The sequence below is a fragment of the Coturnix japonica genome, chromosome 4 (assembly GCF_054131305.1).
Source record: "Coturnix japonica strain WE chromosome 4, WE-NBRP24, whole genome shotgun sequence".
In the NCBI taxonomy this organism is placed as follows: Eukaryota; Metazoa; Chordata; class Aves; order Galliformes; family Phasianidae; genus Coturnix; species Coturnix japonica.
Window position 1 is genome coordinate 69,893,019 of NC_140666.1, and position 18,120 is coordinate 69,911,138.

At 38.6% G+C, this 18,120-nt stretch overlaps 1 protein-coding gene across 1 annotated transcript in view; it reads right to left on the bottom strand.

The window, feature by feature from the left end:
- Positions 1–17,346, bottom strand: part of GRXCR1 (glutaredoxin and cysteine rich domain containing 1) — a 32,241-nt gene extending 14,895 nt beyond the window's left edge. Inside the window, exon 1 of the mRNA XM_015862377.3 lies at positions 16,813–17,346. Within this exon, the coding sequence (XP_015717863.1) occupies positions 16,813–17,259 (447 nt within the window). The 5' untranslated portion in view covers positions 17,260–17,346. The remainder of the gene's footprint in view (positions 1–16,812) is intronic.
- Positions 17,347–18,120: the final 774 nt, after the last annotated feature.

The following is an 18,120-nucleotide window of genomic DNA, read 5'->3' on the forward strand; positions in this document are numbered from 1 at the left end:
GCACAACCCAGCCAATCCCTGCTCCTTGGAATGCTTCAGATATTCATGACATTTATAAAGGGTTCATGAAGGGTTCATGAAGTACAAAGACTGCGGCTGAGCTCACCTCCCCTTGTTCCTGTTGTCATTCATCCTGTACACACCCATGAGGCCATGCTGAAGGCTGCTCTTGGTGACCCCACTTCAGATAACAGAACAGGTTATGCCCTTGGGTTCATGGCTTCCACCAGACACTCTACCAACATGATTCTGACTCGGGACAGAGTACAGTCACTAGACAGCAAAGCATGGTAGTGCTGGGGAAATCAGCCAGGGCAAAGTATGTTAGAGTGTTCAGATTAGTAGGGAAAAAAAAGCATCATTATCTATCCATGCCTAATTGCATCATTTAGCAGGCTTTCAGAGGCCTATCAGTATTTTCTTATTAGTGTATTTATTCCTTTCTGCAAAAGAAAGGACTAAATGAAACATTTAAAATCATAATCAAAAAGTAATAATTTCCATGAGTAACGCTAGTCTAGCTTGCAGTTATCACAGGGTGGGGGAGGGGAGGGGAACAAAACACTGTGATACGGTGTTCTCTGTTCTTCTCACTTCCTCGCTACTTGTTTCTTCACATATTGGTGTGGAACCCCCTGTGCTCCAGTTTATGGCTGTTTCTCCTTGCCCTGTCCCCACAGACCATTAAAAAGAGACTGGCCATGTTTCTTTGATTACCACAGTTAAGATATTTATAAACGTTAATGAGACCACCTCTCTGTCTTCTTCTCAAGACTGAACAGATCCAGTTCACTAAGCCTTTCCTCATAGGGGAGATGCTCCAGGCTCTTTATCATCTTTGTTGCCCTCCGCTGGACTCTCTCCAGGTGATCCTTAGGTTTTTTGTACCAGGCTGCCCAGAACAGTATGCCAGGTGAGACCTGACCAGGACAGAGTAAGGGGAGAGGATCACCTCCCTTGACCTGCTGGCCGCACTCCTTTTCATGCACCCCAGGATCCTATTGGCCTTCTTAGCCACCTGTGAATACTGTTGTTTCATCATATGTTAGATGGGATTACAAGAAAAGAGAATTGTTGCAGTATCGCCCACAAAGACTGAAGAGGAAGAAGAAAGAACAGCGGAAGATAGCTTTGTCCTCAGCAGTTTGAGCGAGGTACTAGCTTTTTGTAAAAGAGCCTTTGGTAACGGTGTTCAGCAATCTCATCTAACATCATGCAGTGCTTGTTGTTTATGGTTTTGGAGGAAGAGGACTGAAGCCAGACAAACTGTACCAGTAACACATTGAACACATTGAAAATATTTTTAAGTATTTTAAATATAGAAAGTTTTAAGTATGTAACAGTTTAACTGTTTACTCTAGGTGACTGTTTCTATCTTTACCCTCTTTCTGTACCTTCCAGATCTCATCCAACTGGTAGAGCTCATCTTTCTCTGTGACTACAATATTTCCTAGAACATGATATATAAATGAAAATTATCTGCCACTAAGAAGGCTGATTGGAAGCAAATTTCATGGAATGATAACCTTGCTCTTGGATCATCATTTTCTTCAGCACACATCCATGAAGATTTACTTGAGTGAAGTTCCATGACAGTTTCTCAGTGTATTTATTTTACCAAATAGTGCTATCTTGTTGTGGTAGAGAAATGGCCTCAACGCACATGGAAGGTACACTTGATTTTTCTGATAATGATCTTCATCTTCACTGAGAGCTTCTCAGCCTTCAATGGCAGGGCCAGAGCAATTTCATCTGTGTGTTCAATAAGTGTAATGTCAGCTCTGAAATGAACTGTCTGGGGAACAGGAGAATAAAGAAAGTTCAAAATTGCTCTGATACTGCTCATCAAACAGCCTGTTCATCTATTTTAGTTTTCCTTTACTCTCCTCCACCCTGATCAATTCATTCTGGAGTACCAAGATTTCCTATACTATGCTGGGATTATTTTATTTATATAGTATTTGCAAAATGGCTCTATTAAGATGACGAGCATCAGTATCTCTCAGAGCTTTTCCTTACAGAACAAGTGAACTTTCAGTATGGTTATACTGTTCCTGAAAAAATATTTTTTACATCTCACTGGTATTTTAAAGCATGTTTAACAAGAACCTACACAGAATATACAATGCAAATATCAGCATGGGTCCTAACAATAGTGGCGCTTTTTTGGCAGTGGGACATGTTATGTTCACCTATGTGCCTGTTCTCTGTTGAAAGATTTACTGTGGTGTGCTATGAATCTAGTGTACAAATAGGGAAACATTTGTTTTCTGCAGATGCCATGGTAGTAAGAGAGCTATAAGCTAATTTTAGTAGCATTTGATTATCTGCTATGTGTGATAAATGGCATTCAGCTGAACAATCTGAGCGGCATTATAAACAACTTCTCTTTGATGTAATCACTGCATCAGGAAAACAAAATCTATATTTCTGCAAAACTGTACTGCAGCATTACGAGAGATGTACACTCTCTGGTTTGCTTCTTGGGTCATTGCATATTAAAATATTACTTAGAAATGCATATTAAATTTGCATAGCATGTCTTAAGACGTTGGCTGTGCCAGTCAGATACAAAGGAGAAGAAATTCAGAAAATTTCAAAGGTGGAAAATGAAAAAATTTGCAAAACATCAAATTACCTTGACATCTGGACTGAAGCCCTAGTGAAAAACTATGCTAGAGATTGTTCTTCAGGATGCAATAAAATTAGGAAGAGAAATCATCATAGGGATGGCTGAAATGTGGGTATGTTTAAGTTGTAATCCAAAGAATCAAAAGGTTTTCTTTGTGCTGCACACGAACAGGTGTTGCTGCAGCAAGGACCCTTATTTCTTCTCACTGACAGATTTTCTGAGTTTGACCTCCAACAGAAGGCTTGTGTTTCACTCTTCCTTTCTCTTAACTTCAATGAACTGATCAGCCTGCATCCAAAGCTCCCCTTCTTCTCCAACAGACATAACTGCGCTTCCTCCCTCTTCCAAGTCAAAGCTATCTCTGAGAATTTTATCATCCCATTTTTGTCAGTCCTGCAGAAGAGATATGCACTTTCTTCAAGACTGCCAGCACACAGAAGCCTTCCTTTTCCTTCTCCTCACTTGCTGGTTTATCCTCTAGAGATAGCACATCACTGCCACACTTGACATTTCTGGCAGCTATTGAGGCAGTGATTTAAATGAAATCCTTATTTTTGCATAAGATTTGCATAAGGTCAAAATTACAAGCCAGTGCTGCAGGCAGGCTGAAATAGTAACTGGCTGCTAGAGATTTCCCTGATGCCAGATCAGGAGCAGGTAGTGCCTCCTAGTTGCCCTTCAGATGGAGTAAATGTTGAATTGGCCAAAGCATAACAGGAGCCCACTAGGGAACTCACAATAAAATAAACAGCAGAAATGCACGTCTGTCTTAAGACTTGTGCTCAACAAATTGGGCAGGTTCCATTTCATCAAATATCTCAACAAGAATTTCTCCTCTCCCTCTCTAAAACTGAAGTTTTGTCAATTGCAGCAGAATCCATCTGTGAATGATCTGTTTGCCTTTCTGGTGCAAACCAGTGCCATGAGTTGGACTAGAATGAAACAGAGTCAAAATCCTCAAAGATTTTTTAACGGTCACAGTTTATTCCTGAAATGAGATGAATTCAACTTACTTCTTCCTTCTCTGGTAGGTTTGTTGAGGAATTCTCTGAATCCGAGCAAACAAGTGTACCTAATCATCTTAGCATGCTCTCTGTCAACATAGGGAATTTAAGACTATTGTAGAGTACCTTCAAAGCCATCCCTGAAAAACTTCCAAACCCTGCCAATCAAAGATTCCTCTTTCTATCCCATATATTCTTAGTCAAAGACATTGCTTATCTAGCACCTAGGATTTTTTACATTTAATTTATCTGTGACAGTGTAACAACACTGATTCCCACCACCACCTTCCTTCCCCCAACTTTCTCCTTTCTCCTGACTTTACCGACAAATTTTACACAGGTTGACAATGAGCAACACTACCAATAACACCCTTTCTAAAATAGGTTAACAGCCACAAATCTGCCTCAATCTTGGGGGCTGAAGCAGCTGATAGCAGACACCATGTTCAATAGCTGAGGACCAATTGGGCATGCAAAGTAATCATCTTACCCCATAAATAGTGAGCAACACAAGGCCTCTCTTTAATCTTTGCTCTATTGGTTGGTGACCCTGTATTTATAGGGGGGTTGAAGCTAGATGATCATTGTGGTCCTTTTCAACCTTAAGCTATTCTATGCTCTCTTACATGGTAGCTGACTGTATAATAGGTATGCTTCTTGGCATTATGCCTACACAAAGATCCTTCACACCTTGACATCAAGATGCCTTTCTAATTCAGATCCTTGGTAAGTGACTAATTGTTTATTCTAGACTTTCTTAGCTTCCCTAAAAACACCTCTTAGATCAGTAGTTTTAGGCTTTCTTAGTCTTGCTAAGATCCCAACTTAGATTGATATTGCATATGTAATCCTTTAAACATAAACTGTTAACAAAGCCTAGGTCTAGGAGTGAATTCAGCTGCATCTAGACTCAGTTCTTACAAAACAATGTAATGTTACTTTGTGGTATGAGCCATGTGTCTGTTTCTGGGTCTGAACATTCACTGTATTTAGATTTACTTTAGTTCCAGTGGCATGTCTGATCTATGCAGAGCTTTCAGGTGATCCTTCTGAGAGTTTATGGTTGTATTGCAATAATAAGAAAGCAAAGAAAAATATTTGAATTTTTACATTGACTGCTTATAGCAGTTTACCTGGAAGACAGATTGTGACTGTGGCAGTTTATGCAGTGTGCTTTTGATGTGAGAGAAGTATAGATATGTTCAAGGAAAAAATGGAAAGTCAAATAAAATAGGCAATGATGATAGATTCACAGCATGCAATTCTCACAAGTTTTCTGTGTCTACTAACACAACGGAGAACAGACAAACTAAAAGATCTTTGCTACTTCTCCAAATTACCTTGCAAATATTACTAATTTAAGGGGGAGGGAGGGGTTGGAGGGGGGAGAAGAAATGTCTACTGCATGTTACTTAAAGAAATGTTGCCATCAGTAAATTAAAAATGTATGACTGGAGCTGCATAGCATCTGCCTACCTAAAGCTGCTTCTGTAGGTAGAGTGGGAGGCCAGAGAACTGAAACAATGGGCCACAGGTAGATCATATAAATTGTTCAGACTTGTACATTTAATACTCACATTATTTTTCAAGTCCTGGAAATCTAAGAATGAGGTTTTATTCTTGATGATATCTCCACTGTTTAATTTCCTATTGCTTAACAGTTGAGTTACCGCTTGGTAATAAAAGTTATGTGTAGCTGTATGGAAAAGAAAAGTTATTCAACATTTGTTGAACATTTATTTCACCCCTCTCTTTATTCCTGCTAATACTGGGAAAAAGGTTAAAATGAGAGAGTATATTCAATACTCATTCAATAGAATGGAATGAATTTTCTCAAACAAAACTTAATGTTATGTACTTTTTTTCTGGGTCTTTCTGTTTTCTAGTTCTAGTCAAAGGAAGAAGGTGGGCTTCAAATAAGAGTGTGTAGGTCAAATTGAATGAGCTCTGACTATCCTTCAGTATCTAGTCAATTACCCAAGAACAGAGCTTTAAGCTATCTATACTTACTTGCTTATGTTTGAATACATGTATGAAATCTTAATAAATTACTAGCAGCTTTTCTTGCATGCTAAATTACTATCAGCTCGTGTATTAAGATTTCTTTTGAGTTTCCTTTCTATTAAAATGAGTAGGATTTTTCAAATACTTTTTCTTGTCTAGAGTGGAAGCATTGTATCCTGCTACTTACTTGAACTCTGGTAAGAGTCCAATTGACTCTTAGCTGACAAGCCAGTTCTAAGATTGACTTGTATACATCTTATCATAATGTCATGCTGAATTACTACAAAGAAAAAAAAAAAAAGCCCAATACATTTGTCTTAAACAGCATGCACAGTTCCTGCACAAATCCTATCTTCTTCAGCAATAAGACAGCTTTTACTCTTCCTAATATATCACACTTTTATCTGTGTCTTGAGTTACCTATCCAGGTAGGATTATTGGAAAGCTTGTGTCCTACTTGAGAGTATCTTAAAAGGATGGTTTTAGCCAGTAGGGAAGAAGTTCATGGTTTGCTGAGAGCTGTCAGATAAAGATGAAGCTGTTTGATATCTCAGATCATGTGGAAAAAGTCAGCAAACAGCATGGCTCTGAGTGAGAGCTGTTTGAGCATGCTGTTCCCATCTGCCTATAATCACTGCTGCTTCCCTCAGTGGAACATTTCATACTGCAGGATTGTGTTGATCAGCAGCAAGTGGCTGTTACAAAAACTGGTGTCTGCTCTGGCCCATTTCTTTTTATATTTGCAGCAACTTTGTAAAACTGTTTATTTTCCTTTGTTTCCTTTATTTTAAAAAGAAAGGTTGCTACACTGTCCTACTTGGTCAAATTGATTTCTGTTTCAATAAATAATTATTCTTTTTACTTTCTCCTTTCTTTCACTAATTCTTCAGTCTTCTCTAAAATATTTCTTGTGTAATCTTATATGTTGAAGAGACATGCTAATAATAATAATATATATGGATCTCTGATAATTATTTTAGACTTAAACATAGTCAGGCACAGTTAGCTCACACAGTGATTCCCTCTGCAGTTCCCAAACATCAGCTACAGTTCACAGAGTTAAAAGTTACTTCTGGTGTATGCAGGTGAACTCCAGTATATTGAGCTTCTTACAGATGGAATTCATCTAGCAGCTGACTGGAGAAACAAACTGATTCATAGCTGGGATCCCATTAGTGATGTGACATACCTCTGTCTCCTTTGCCAAGATTTACTTCATGTGATAAATGGATTTTCTTTTCTATAGCACAAAAGTTAAAAATGATAGTAATAATAATAATAAAATCATACAAAAGAATAGGCCATGACCTGTACCTTGTTAGTACCAATGCTGCAACTGGTAATATTCCTAGTGATAAAGATAATGCACAAGTACAAACTGTCTTTAAAGAAAGCTCCTGTCAGTTAGATTTAATCAGCTTGAAATTTACATTGTGAGTTAATTATGCCCTGGAGTCAGTCTGCCTTACAAAACAGAACTGCTTCTGCTCTCCCAGAGATCAACAAAAGAACAGAATAGAATAAATGGATTAAGGTACCACTTCTGAACTGTAATTAGCAGCAGGAGAAAAACTTGATCATAATCATAATTTACCTTTCTGTTCAATAATGCATTGAACTTGGTGCTTGAAGGTCTTTTCCATCCTAAATGATTCAATGAAAATCAGAGGCAAGATTTAAATGAAATCTAGTTTTGATTTGGAATATGCCCTGGAGTTTTTTAAATCTGGCAGATATTGAGCTTTCTGTCAGAACTTATTGTTTTTTTCCGATAAATGGCAACGAGAATAAGATGCACTGAGATTCTGAAATTCATAAGGAATGGGTTAGGATCTTTGTGTGCTTCCTTTCTTTTCCAGACATCTGGCACTTAAGTGGAACATGGTGAGATTTATTACTTTTTTTTTCTTTCCCATGGCTCTATAAAACTTAAGTAGAATTTTCAGGTCAAAGTTATCTGGGCTTAGATAAAGCAAGCTATCCTTTAACAAGTTGAATTTATCTTTCTTTATTTTTGTTTATGGTTAAGAAAAAATGCAGGTTTTTTAAGATGCATGCAGAGCACTCCACCACTGAGTGTTATGAGTGAAACAAAGAGCAAAACTGAGCTGTCCACTGCCTAAGAAAAGCCTTGACAAAGCACTGTCTCTGCCTTGCCCTGAAACAACAGAGCCATATCATTTAGTATGTGGACGTGGTGAAAAGAAAACTCTTCTAGTTATAGCACTTAATTCTGTATTAGTATTGAGTGATGAAGGATGTAAATTACTTAACAAAATTGGAACTATGCTCCTGGTTATCTCCTCATTATTAAACCTAATAACATCTAGAACTTTGCTTCAAATTCTGAGTAATTAATTGCTAGTTAAACACTCAGAATTTTACTTTATATTAAAGATACACCTGCATTACACACGTATGGTCCTTTATTACTCTTCTAATGTGACAGATTCCTAAAAGAAAGGTAGAACTGGAGACTTTCAGGCAGACAGAGGAGCAGCTCCTACATACATAAACTGGCTCTGCCCTGGAATAACCTGTACTGTTATTGGCAGCGTGGATGTACGAAAAAGGGGCAGATGACTCATCCACTGCTTCTGTGCGAGCAAAAAAGAATCATCTCAGTAGTACAGAATTATAGACATTGTTGTTGGAAAAACCAAAGCTGTAGGATTATTTGGCATTTTTAACCAGATAGATAAAATGTCTCAAAATCAGAATGTGACAGGTTGTATGCCTCCTACCAGTTTCTCCTCCTGTTAGACAGAATATCTGCTGGTATAGTTATAATGTATATCACTTTAGCAGTCAGTATACATTTTTTTAGCAGGGACAGTGTGAGCAACTTAATGCTCCAGCCCGAATCAGGAGTTGGGCAATATGTATTTTTTTCAATGTAAATTATTATTGCTCCCCTCCTATAGTAATAATAATAAATGTGTTTAACAATAAATGTGTTGTAAACAATTAATATTAATGTAAATACAGTTGCTGAGATAGTTTATCTACATGCTTTTCTTTTGGAGCAATTCTTCCATGTCCCCTTTGCATAGATATTAAACATTCCCCTGCATCAAATATATGTCAGTAACAACACTTACTCTAATATCAGAGTCTGTTATTACTTTAAAAAGCAAACTGCTAGAGCTACTGTGGATGAAAGAGTGGTGGAAGAGGCTATATTGTTAGACTGTTCCTAGTAAGTGGCAGCAAATAAAGACGATGTCACCTGCATGCAGCTGCAAGTATTGAGCTGAAAGAGTCCCTTTTCAGTCTACAGTCTCACTCACGAAGACTTATGAGAATGTTATGCACCAAGGGAGTTTTTAAAAGCCTGACCATCCAGCAGTTACAAAAACCATCACTAACACTGCAAAATGTTGCGTGCATTTAAACAGTCTATTTTCTGAACAAGCAGCTTAGGAGCAGGCTATTTTTATCTTCATAAAAATCAAAGTTTAGGACTTGGAGTGGCTGGATATGTGGTTATATTTTTGGACTATGGCAGCATTTGGAAGAGCAACTGGGACTTCTCCAGTGCATGTTTGGAGATATGACTAAGGGTGCTGGCCCACATCTGGAGAGGGATGTTCTCCAGAAGCAGATAAAGACCTGCTGTATGTGGAAGGAACTCTGCCGCTAACAATTAAAACTTCTCATTGTCACTGTTGCTATCACTCTGTCTCTTGTATCATTTTGCACTTGAATAAAATGCTTCACAGCTGCCTGCATGGCCAGGAGGGAGAGTCCTTGTCAATTGGGCTGTGAGCAGCCAAGCAGGAAAAGAACATTTTATTTTAAAGGCAGTAACTGCAGGTATAGAAACAGACTGCTTCCTTCACTACAGAAGCTACACATAGAAATAGATATTTGTTCGGTAATACCTCGTGACTCTTCTCTATTCTTTAAAACTTGTATCAGCCACCAACCCTGAAAAAATATTTCTTTGTCAGCAGTAAGGGATTTGTCATTGCAAGAGAAAACATTGCATTTAGCTTTACCTTCGTGGGAATATTGGCTGGTAAAGTTTTCCCGTTTTCCTTTGCAATGAGGGGAGAAAGAGCAAGTTTGCATGTGATATTACTGTGGTACAGAAGACATACTGCTTTGACGTTATTGATGGATGGTGTCTCTAGAAAAATTGTACTAGCTTTGTTAAAATTATTTTCCAAAATTTGTACTAGCAATGCAGATGGCTTTTCTGTCATCTTTCTTGTCATGTGTGAAATGAGTCCCTACCTCACTGACTCCAACTGCTCATCTGTGACCATTTCTGTTGCTTTCTGTGATGAAAGGCATAAAGACATGCAGTGGCAGCCTCTCCAGAATATAACTGAGCAGAGAAAAAGCACACTTTAGTTGAAAACCTGTTTGGCTTTTTTTTCTTACCTGTTTTCCAAATCACCAACCTGAGGATGCTGCCCTGATTACTGTTTACATTATAAGATTTAGAAGATTTATTGTAAGATTTTACTTTTGTGCTTTGTACTACCTAGTATGGATGTCTTCATGCACGAAAGTAATACAGATTACATCCTAAAGCACATTTAATTGCACTTAAGCTAAAAATCTATTTGTTGACAAACACTGCAGTAACAAATTAAAACTCTAGGCAGAAAAAGCAGCAACTTTTTAACCATTTAGTTGTTCCAAACTGCTAATAGTGTAACTTGTGATGGTGTAGTGTGTAATAAACTGTCAGCAGTACCAGACCAATGCCAGATCAGGCTGTTGACAAACTAGGACAGTCCAGCAAATATTACCCGCAAATAATGCACGACTTCAGTTCTTCTCCATTAAGGAACACCTATATGGCACGCATGCATTTAAGTTTGTCTAGAGAGATTTTGCAAATATCAATTTTGCAAACCTTAATGAAGAACTGAAGCAATTCTGAGCTCTGTGAACTACAGGGAATTGTAGTATTATTAATTTGCTAACAGGTACAAAGTCTTTTGTGCCACAAAATGAAATCTTTAGTATGTGACTGCAGAACCACACCACTAAAGTAAATAAAATTCCTCACTTTTTGGAACTAACATTTCTTTTAAAAAATAGGAGATTTTTTTCTATCCTCATTATTACCATGTTTTTGCAGTTACACAGCTGTGTGACTGTACAAACTAGTGACAAATTAGGCCAATGTAGCAAAATATTTCCTTCCATGATTGCAAGTGTAACTAAAATATATCTCACCTAAGATGCTCAGATGCAATGAAGTTATTAGCATTAGCCAACTCATCTCCTTAATCTCTGTTGTAAGAAACAGATTTCTTGCCACTTGAATAAGTAGAATTAGGGTACTAGTGTCCTAAGAATTCATTTGATTGGCTTTTTACTTAACATCACTTCTCATCAGTCACTGGTAAAGCTAGTTTAAAGGAAGACAAAGCATTTTCCATGTTCATTCAAAAGCTGAGCACCCTACCTTCTCAACCAGCTGCACAAAGTGCACTATGTAATAATAGCAGAGAAGTACATGGGCTTGGCCCCAGTGCTCATCTATACTGTCAGGTCATTGACCAGACGTAATTTAAAGTAAGAGGATGTGAAGCATATATAGCATTTTCCCCTTAATTGTCTTTACTTATGTCTCCAGTTTAGAAAATTTCCCAAGGCCAGTATGTTTAGGAATCTAACTCAGTACAGCTGGGAGTCATCACGTTCCATTTGGCATTCATGTTCATTGCCAGAGAGCAAGCATTCGGTTTGTTCTTTCAAAAAGAAAGCATACAGAGGAGTGGCAGAACATTGCTATTTGCAATCTTTTGAATCATGTCTACATGCATACTTCTCATCTCTGCATCTGGTCCCTCACAAGCAAGTTACAGGCTCTTCCAATATGCTTCCATGTTAAACCAATGTCATCACACTGCAATGCTGAAGTGAGAAAAATAAAGAAAATGGAATCAAGCACGATGCTGAACTATGGTATTTGGGATGGCAAATTGAGAGTCAGCATGCCTATCCCCCACTCCTGCACCAGTAGCTTATTCAAGATGTCTTGTGACCGCCTCACTCAAAGCCCAACTCCCACCACTGCCTCCTGCAGATGCATTCTGTAGCAAAGCAGCATCTGCTTATGTACATTTTGTGTAGGATCAGATTTACTGCGCATACTCAGAGGACACCTACTGCATGGAGACCTGCAGGTGAGGCAGAGAAAGGAAAGCCTGTTTTGTGGTTCATGCAAAGTGTGTAGGAGGGAGCTGTCAGGTCCTGTCAGTGATGAGATGCAGAGGCACATGGCCACGGCTGTAATGAAGATTAGTCAAATTTTCATTTAATAAAAGTTATTTAATGCCTTTCAGACAAGGTAGCTTGGAAAATCGATTTTGGATAAAGTCCTTCTTCAGAAGCATATTGTTTTTGGTTTTTTTTAATCTGTACCTAATGTCTTAATTCACTTTAGTATTACATATATGTATTCCATCAATACATTTTCATTGCAGCATAAGCTTAACTTCTCTGCTTTCTCCATTTCGCAAAGAAAAAGGACAGGGGATGAGGCTTATTAATAAATCACTCTGGGAAGATAGCCACATGGTATAGGGTTCAAAAAACAATATCTCTGCTTTTTCCAGTGGGCTGCATGATCTGCTAGGGTCATGGGCCCTCAGACTGGGGTCAGCCTGAGGCAATTCTCTTTAATATCAGTCCATTGTTAGAAGCTACTTTCTCACCAGAAAAAAGAGAAGCTGCAAAGTGCAAAACAATTTTCCCCACTGCTGTCTGCATCGTGCTCCTGACAGAGCCTGGTTATATTTGAGACTTGAACATCAAGGCTGTTCACAGACCATGCTGGGGAGCATGTCATTTCAACCTGTCTAAGGGAAGGATCAAAACACCTCAGAGGAAGGGTAATTTTGAGGCCTCACAGTGTGCTGGCAGGTTGGACTGACATCCAGGATGTGCTAATCAGATTGCTAGCATAAAAGCCTAGCAAGTTTTGGTTTTTTTCAGTTATTGATTCTGTCTTGAAGGGGTGACTAATATAACCATGGGTTTGTTGCTTAGCTTCCCAGTGCTCAGTATATTGGAATATCAGATCTCCTCTTACCTATATTTTTGCTAAAAAGAGACAGCTTAATCTTTTTTGACTCAAAGCCTGTACAACACTTCCAGAGGTTTAGGTAGTCTGTAGTGTGATTACTCGTCATTTCAAATCTTAAGTCAAATACGCATTTTTTAAGTCCAATAATGGCAAATACTAAAATATCATTAATAGCCCAATAATAGTTTTAACTGAGTTCAGTGTTTTATTGCTGATTTACAGGCGAACATGATAAAAATAAATACTAATATTCTAAGTACTGACCAATTCCAGGCTCCAGTTAAAAGTGCACAGGCCTTAACATCTAATAATGGCCTTTAGTTGCACCAGAGAAGGTTCAAGTTGGATTTTAGAAAAATTTCTTCTCAGAAGGAGTGGTAATGCACTGAAACAGACTTCCCAGGGAAGTGGTGGATTCAACATCCCTGGAGGTGTCCAAGAAACATGAAGACATGACACTGAGGGACATGGTGAGTGGGCAAAGTGGAGATGGGTTGATAGTTAGACTAGGTGATCTTAGTGGTCTTTTCTAACCTTAATTATTCTGTGATTCTATCTGACATTTTTTAGGTAGTGGCTGTGTGGCCACCAGCTCTAGAAATCATTAGTTTAAAATGTAAGTTACTCAACAGTAATGACTTTGCAACATCTGCCTTCTTTGGAAGATCATTGCTTTTGCTGCTGTCTTTCATTTTATTTTCTCTGTGATCTGGTGTTAGCCAGCCCTTCTAGTTTTGTAAGCTCTTCATGTCTTGTGATGTATTCACTGTTCCAGGTCACTAACAAGTAAAGAGAGAAGACTACAAATCTAACCACTTTAGAAGCTCTCATTCTCATAACAAACTCCCACCTAATTCTTTACTCTTTCCCATTTCTTTCTCTAAATATTAATAAGTTTTATCTCACTGAATATTGACTTGCACTTTGCAAACCTTAAATATTAGTTCTGTCTGAGATACTGCACTGGAGAATATCCACTGAAAAATATCCAGTGCAAACTCAACCAAACTTCCAGCACAGCTTAACCAAACACATTGTCTCTCTCTTCCCACATCCCTTCTGATGCAACGTTCACAAAAGCATTAATCAGGTTTGTTAACCAGGCCTGCCCTTTCATAATAGACATCAGCAGGCCCTGCCTGAGCATGAGATCTGTAGCTAATTTAGCAGAAAGAGACCTTTCAGAGTATGCTGGAAGGCCAGTGAAGTGTATAAGCATGAGATTAGAGAAAGAGACCCATGCTGAAATGTGAGAATTAGGGGGACCTGTGTGAAGCCTTTGGCTGAGCACCATCACTGTGCACACTGGGTGGGAAACCAGCTCTGGCATGAAATGATCATTGCACTACTTAGTAGTGCCAGGGAAATCAAGGATTTTTGCTTGACAGTTATTTAAAGGAAATAAGAATAATTTGTTTTATTTTTCTACAGGCTAACACAGGGTGCATCCATCATGCATCATATTTTAAGTGCTAAGATGTAAGTTAAATATTAAAAAAAATAAATAAATAGTAATGTGCTGATGTAAGGCAATTATTTTGGATATGCAGAGAAGGGGTTTATGGGAACAATTAGCAGGTCAACCCGCCAGCTCCACAGCTGCTAGACCTGTCAGTTTTAATGTTTCAGCAGGAGATAATTTCCCTTACATTGAGAGTGTGTGTGAACAGGGAGACCAAGAGCTCTTGTACCTTTCCATTATTTAATTTTTTAAACAGTGCATATTTCTTATGGGTAAAATACTTCCAACCATTTAATCACGGCAGCCTGTGAGAATGAGCTGCACTTCAGGTCCCACATGAAATGTAGGTTAAGGCCATGTGGGCATGAGGGTGAGATGATGTCGGTTGGACTTGGTTTTGGGATGGACAGAGCTGTGGGAAGCTGCAGTGGCCTGTCCCTTCAGAATATGACTGCCAGAGAAATGTTCTCCTTGTGGCATCTGCCCCTACAAGGAGAAAGCTGGAGAGGTTGCCACAGAAGGTGATTTGGGCTGGTTTCTTCTCACCTTTCTGTCCCTGGTATGGCCTGCCTTGGAACTGAGTTGGCAACCCATATACACGCTGCTCTGACCTGTACCGTGGAGACATCTCACTGACAAGGACACAGGACAGTTGTTGGACAGGCAAATATGTTGAACCTAGTTTATCATCTTATGGAACAGCAGAAATCAGGCCTCTGGTTGTGCTGGTGTTGGAAATGATCCGTTAAATACAAGTGCTTGCATTCAAGAATATATCAGTACTTGGGATTCAGGGCTGTCAAAATGAGCATACTCTTAGATTCCAAGTACCTGCTTTGTGAAATGTATAACAAGATGGTCTTCTGCTGAATAAGCAAAGGAGCAGAAACAAGTTTTTTGCGTGGATAATTTAGGGAAGTACCCAGATTAAGAGATATATATTTTTTTCATTTATATCTTCTAACAAAGATGTTTCTATCTTACTGAATCTTTGAATGCAGAACTCTTTTTTTCCCTTATATTGTAAAATACTACAAATTAAAGATCCTTATCAACTTTTAAGTTGTTTATTATTTTATGAGTTCTAATTATTGACAGCTGTGGTTGACTTAGCTATATATCATTTTCTGAGGCTGTCAGATAGCTACGACTACTCTTAAGCCTTCTTTTCTTCTGGCAAATTATCTCATAGAAATAGTGCTGATCTGCTAGGAATAAAACTTCATTGCTATCCAAGTATATTAACTTCAGTCCCTGAACCTCCCAGTCTAGAACTGGAGATAGAAACAGCAAGACAAGAGGGATGCTAATTGAAGTGCAAATGCCTACAGACAGTTCCATTTACTTTGTTGATTCAGATTTCTTGTCTTGGTGTCAGTGATGCAGTAGAAGAAAGAATTTATGTGGCAGTGAAGTTGGTGGTGAGGTGAGACAGTATACTCTGTAGAAAAACAGTATGGAATGGGATTTTGAATCAGGGCTGGAAAACACAGACATACCCCAGTCAAAACTTCCTGACTCATACCCTATTAGAGAATTCCTCATTGAGTTAAAAATTTGGTCAGAGTAGGTAAAGTCTTCAGTGAATACATAGAGGGAAAGCAAGTTATGTGACTGCTCTGTGATAAACACAGGCATTAAAGCTTTTCCATCCTTGAAACAGCTATCTCCCAAAGAAACATCAGTATGGACAAAAATACTAAGTACAGCACAAGTAGTAAGTTCATATACAGTAGCAGAACAATGTCAGCCAGCAACCATTCCTAAAGCATTACGAAATGACGATTTCAAAGTAGCCAAGAACATTTAGAATGCTTCATTTTAAAACAAAACAGCCGTCATTACTATAATCAAAATCTTCATGTTTTAAAGCTGCATGCTTTTTAAAGAATGATGCACTGATGTAAACTATAGGCAATTCAAATTGAGCAGTGTAATCCTGGGTTTATCTGCATACCTGTTGTCCTTCTGTTTGAATATTAATGATTTAAAGACCTGAATAATATATCTAGGTAATTTATATATATGAAGTAACATCTTTAGAACTTTATTTCAGTTTTTTTCTGAGATCTGCCTTTCTCTATCTAAGCGGTCAATATGGTGTATACCATTTCAAATACAGATATTCTGCTCCTTCTATAAGGTGAATGGAAAACAGACATTAATAAAAGAGACCTCTGACTAAAATTTCATTCCTCTGAAATTTTCATGTGGGAAAACTGTCTGTGCTGCCATCCTGCATCTAATTTGATCTACTTGGCAGATTAAACACAATGGAATTTACAAGTATACATATTTACATTGCAAACTCATCAGAACTAATATAACAGGAGTGGAAACACAACACATCTCCATACAGATCAACTGTGCAGATCTTTGGTTAATTCTTCCGTTTCTTTTCTGGTTCTGACATGGGAAGCACAACATACCTAGTGCTGGTCATCAGAGTTTGGGTCAGTTTTGAAAGAAAAACTTCATAAAGCAATGACCCTCTGCATGCAAGAGCAGACAGTGAGCTGCAAGGGAGATAAGGGAGAACTGAATTCAGAGTCTGAGAAATCATCAATGAGAGAGATCTGAACAAAGGAAAATAATAATGTGAGGAGCTGAAAGAGACAGATGCTGGGCTTGCAGCCAGCTGAACCGCATCACTTACCTGAAATATTTTTGACAAGTTGTCAAAGAGGGCTTGACCAGCACTGACTTTGTGCTTGACACCTCTGACCGTGCCATTTTTGCTGAGAATGTTGACTCGCTTTGTACCAAAACCCTTCTCTTTCGTGGCTCTGACTAAAATGAGTAAGTCATCCTGCTCATTTTCATTTTCATCGCACTCAGAGCCACCGTGCCCATTCTGCTGGCCCTCCACCTCGCTCAGCCGGCTGGTCTGGTCAGTCTCTGAGCTGCTGGTGTATTCAGAGTCCAGTGAGTCGGTGGCCTCCCCATCAGCATAGACCTCCTTCAGCACCCGTCCGCTGTGTGAGGATGCCACACGGAACCGCACTTTCCTTGACAGCCTCTCACTTTCTGCCTTCACCTCACCCTTGAACATGGTCTCTTCCACTGATATAAGCAGTTTGCATTGTTCCAGGGTAGTGCCCATCGGGTCTGCCAGTTTGTCACGCTTAACAACAATACCAGCGCTGTTTTCTTCTGATGAGGATTCTCATATTAAGCCAGAGAGGATTCCCAAGAACCTACGCTGCTATTCAGCAGTTAATAATGAATGTGTTTGTGCTATGGTTACCTTTAAACTAAAACCTGTAAAATGATATCGTCAATTAAATATTAAAGAGCCATTGTGTAGTTTTTAGCACTAAGGAAGAAAAGGAGAAATTATATTATTTGAATAAAAAGTCAGAACTGTACATGATTAACCCAGACAAAGACGTCCCAGGAATTTGTGTAAATGCAATGTTTGTTTGCTGAAGAAGGCAAAAAGGAAGAGTTTTTCACAAGATATGTAGATGTGTGGCTGTTCGTACACATTACACCTGAGGTGAAAATTGTTGTCCTGAACACTGAAGAGGAGTCAGTGATGGGAACATCTTTCATCGCTATACTTGATTCACCTACCAGCCATACCTCAGTCACCAAAGTTTTCTTTTTATGTAAACTTACAGCAATTAGGAAGAGCCATGACTTAGTGTTCTGTGATGCTGGCCTTCTCACAGACTGCCAGAGAAGTAGAGAAACAATTAGTCACAATTTCCTACAGAATAACACAGTGATATTAAATGGAACTAAACCACTATTATCACACAGTTACCATGGCTCTATTTTCTTGTTTTCCTCAAAGGGCTTCACCAAGGGAATGTGAACAAAAGGAGAAAACTAATTAATTGGGGAAACAAGCAGCAAACAAAGAAATGAAGGATTAGGTGGATTCCATAGTAAGGGAAGAAAATTCTGTCACCACATCACACCAAATCAGAAGCAGAGCTTGGAGCAATATTGAGCACCC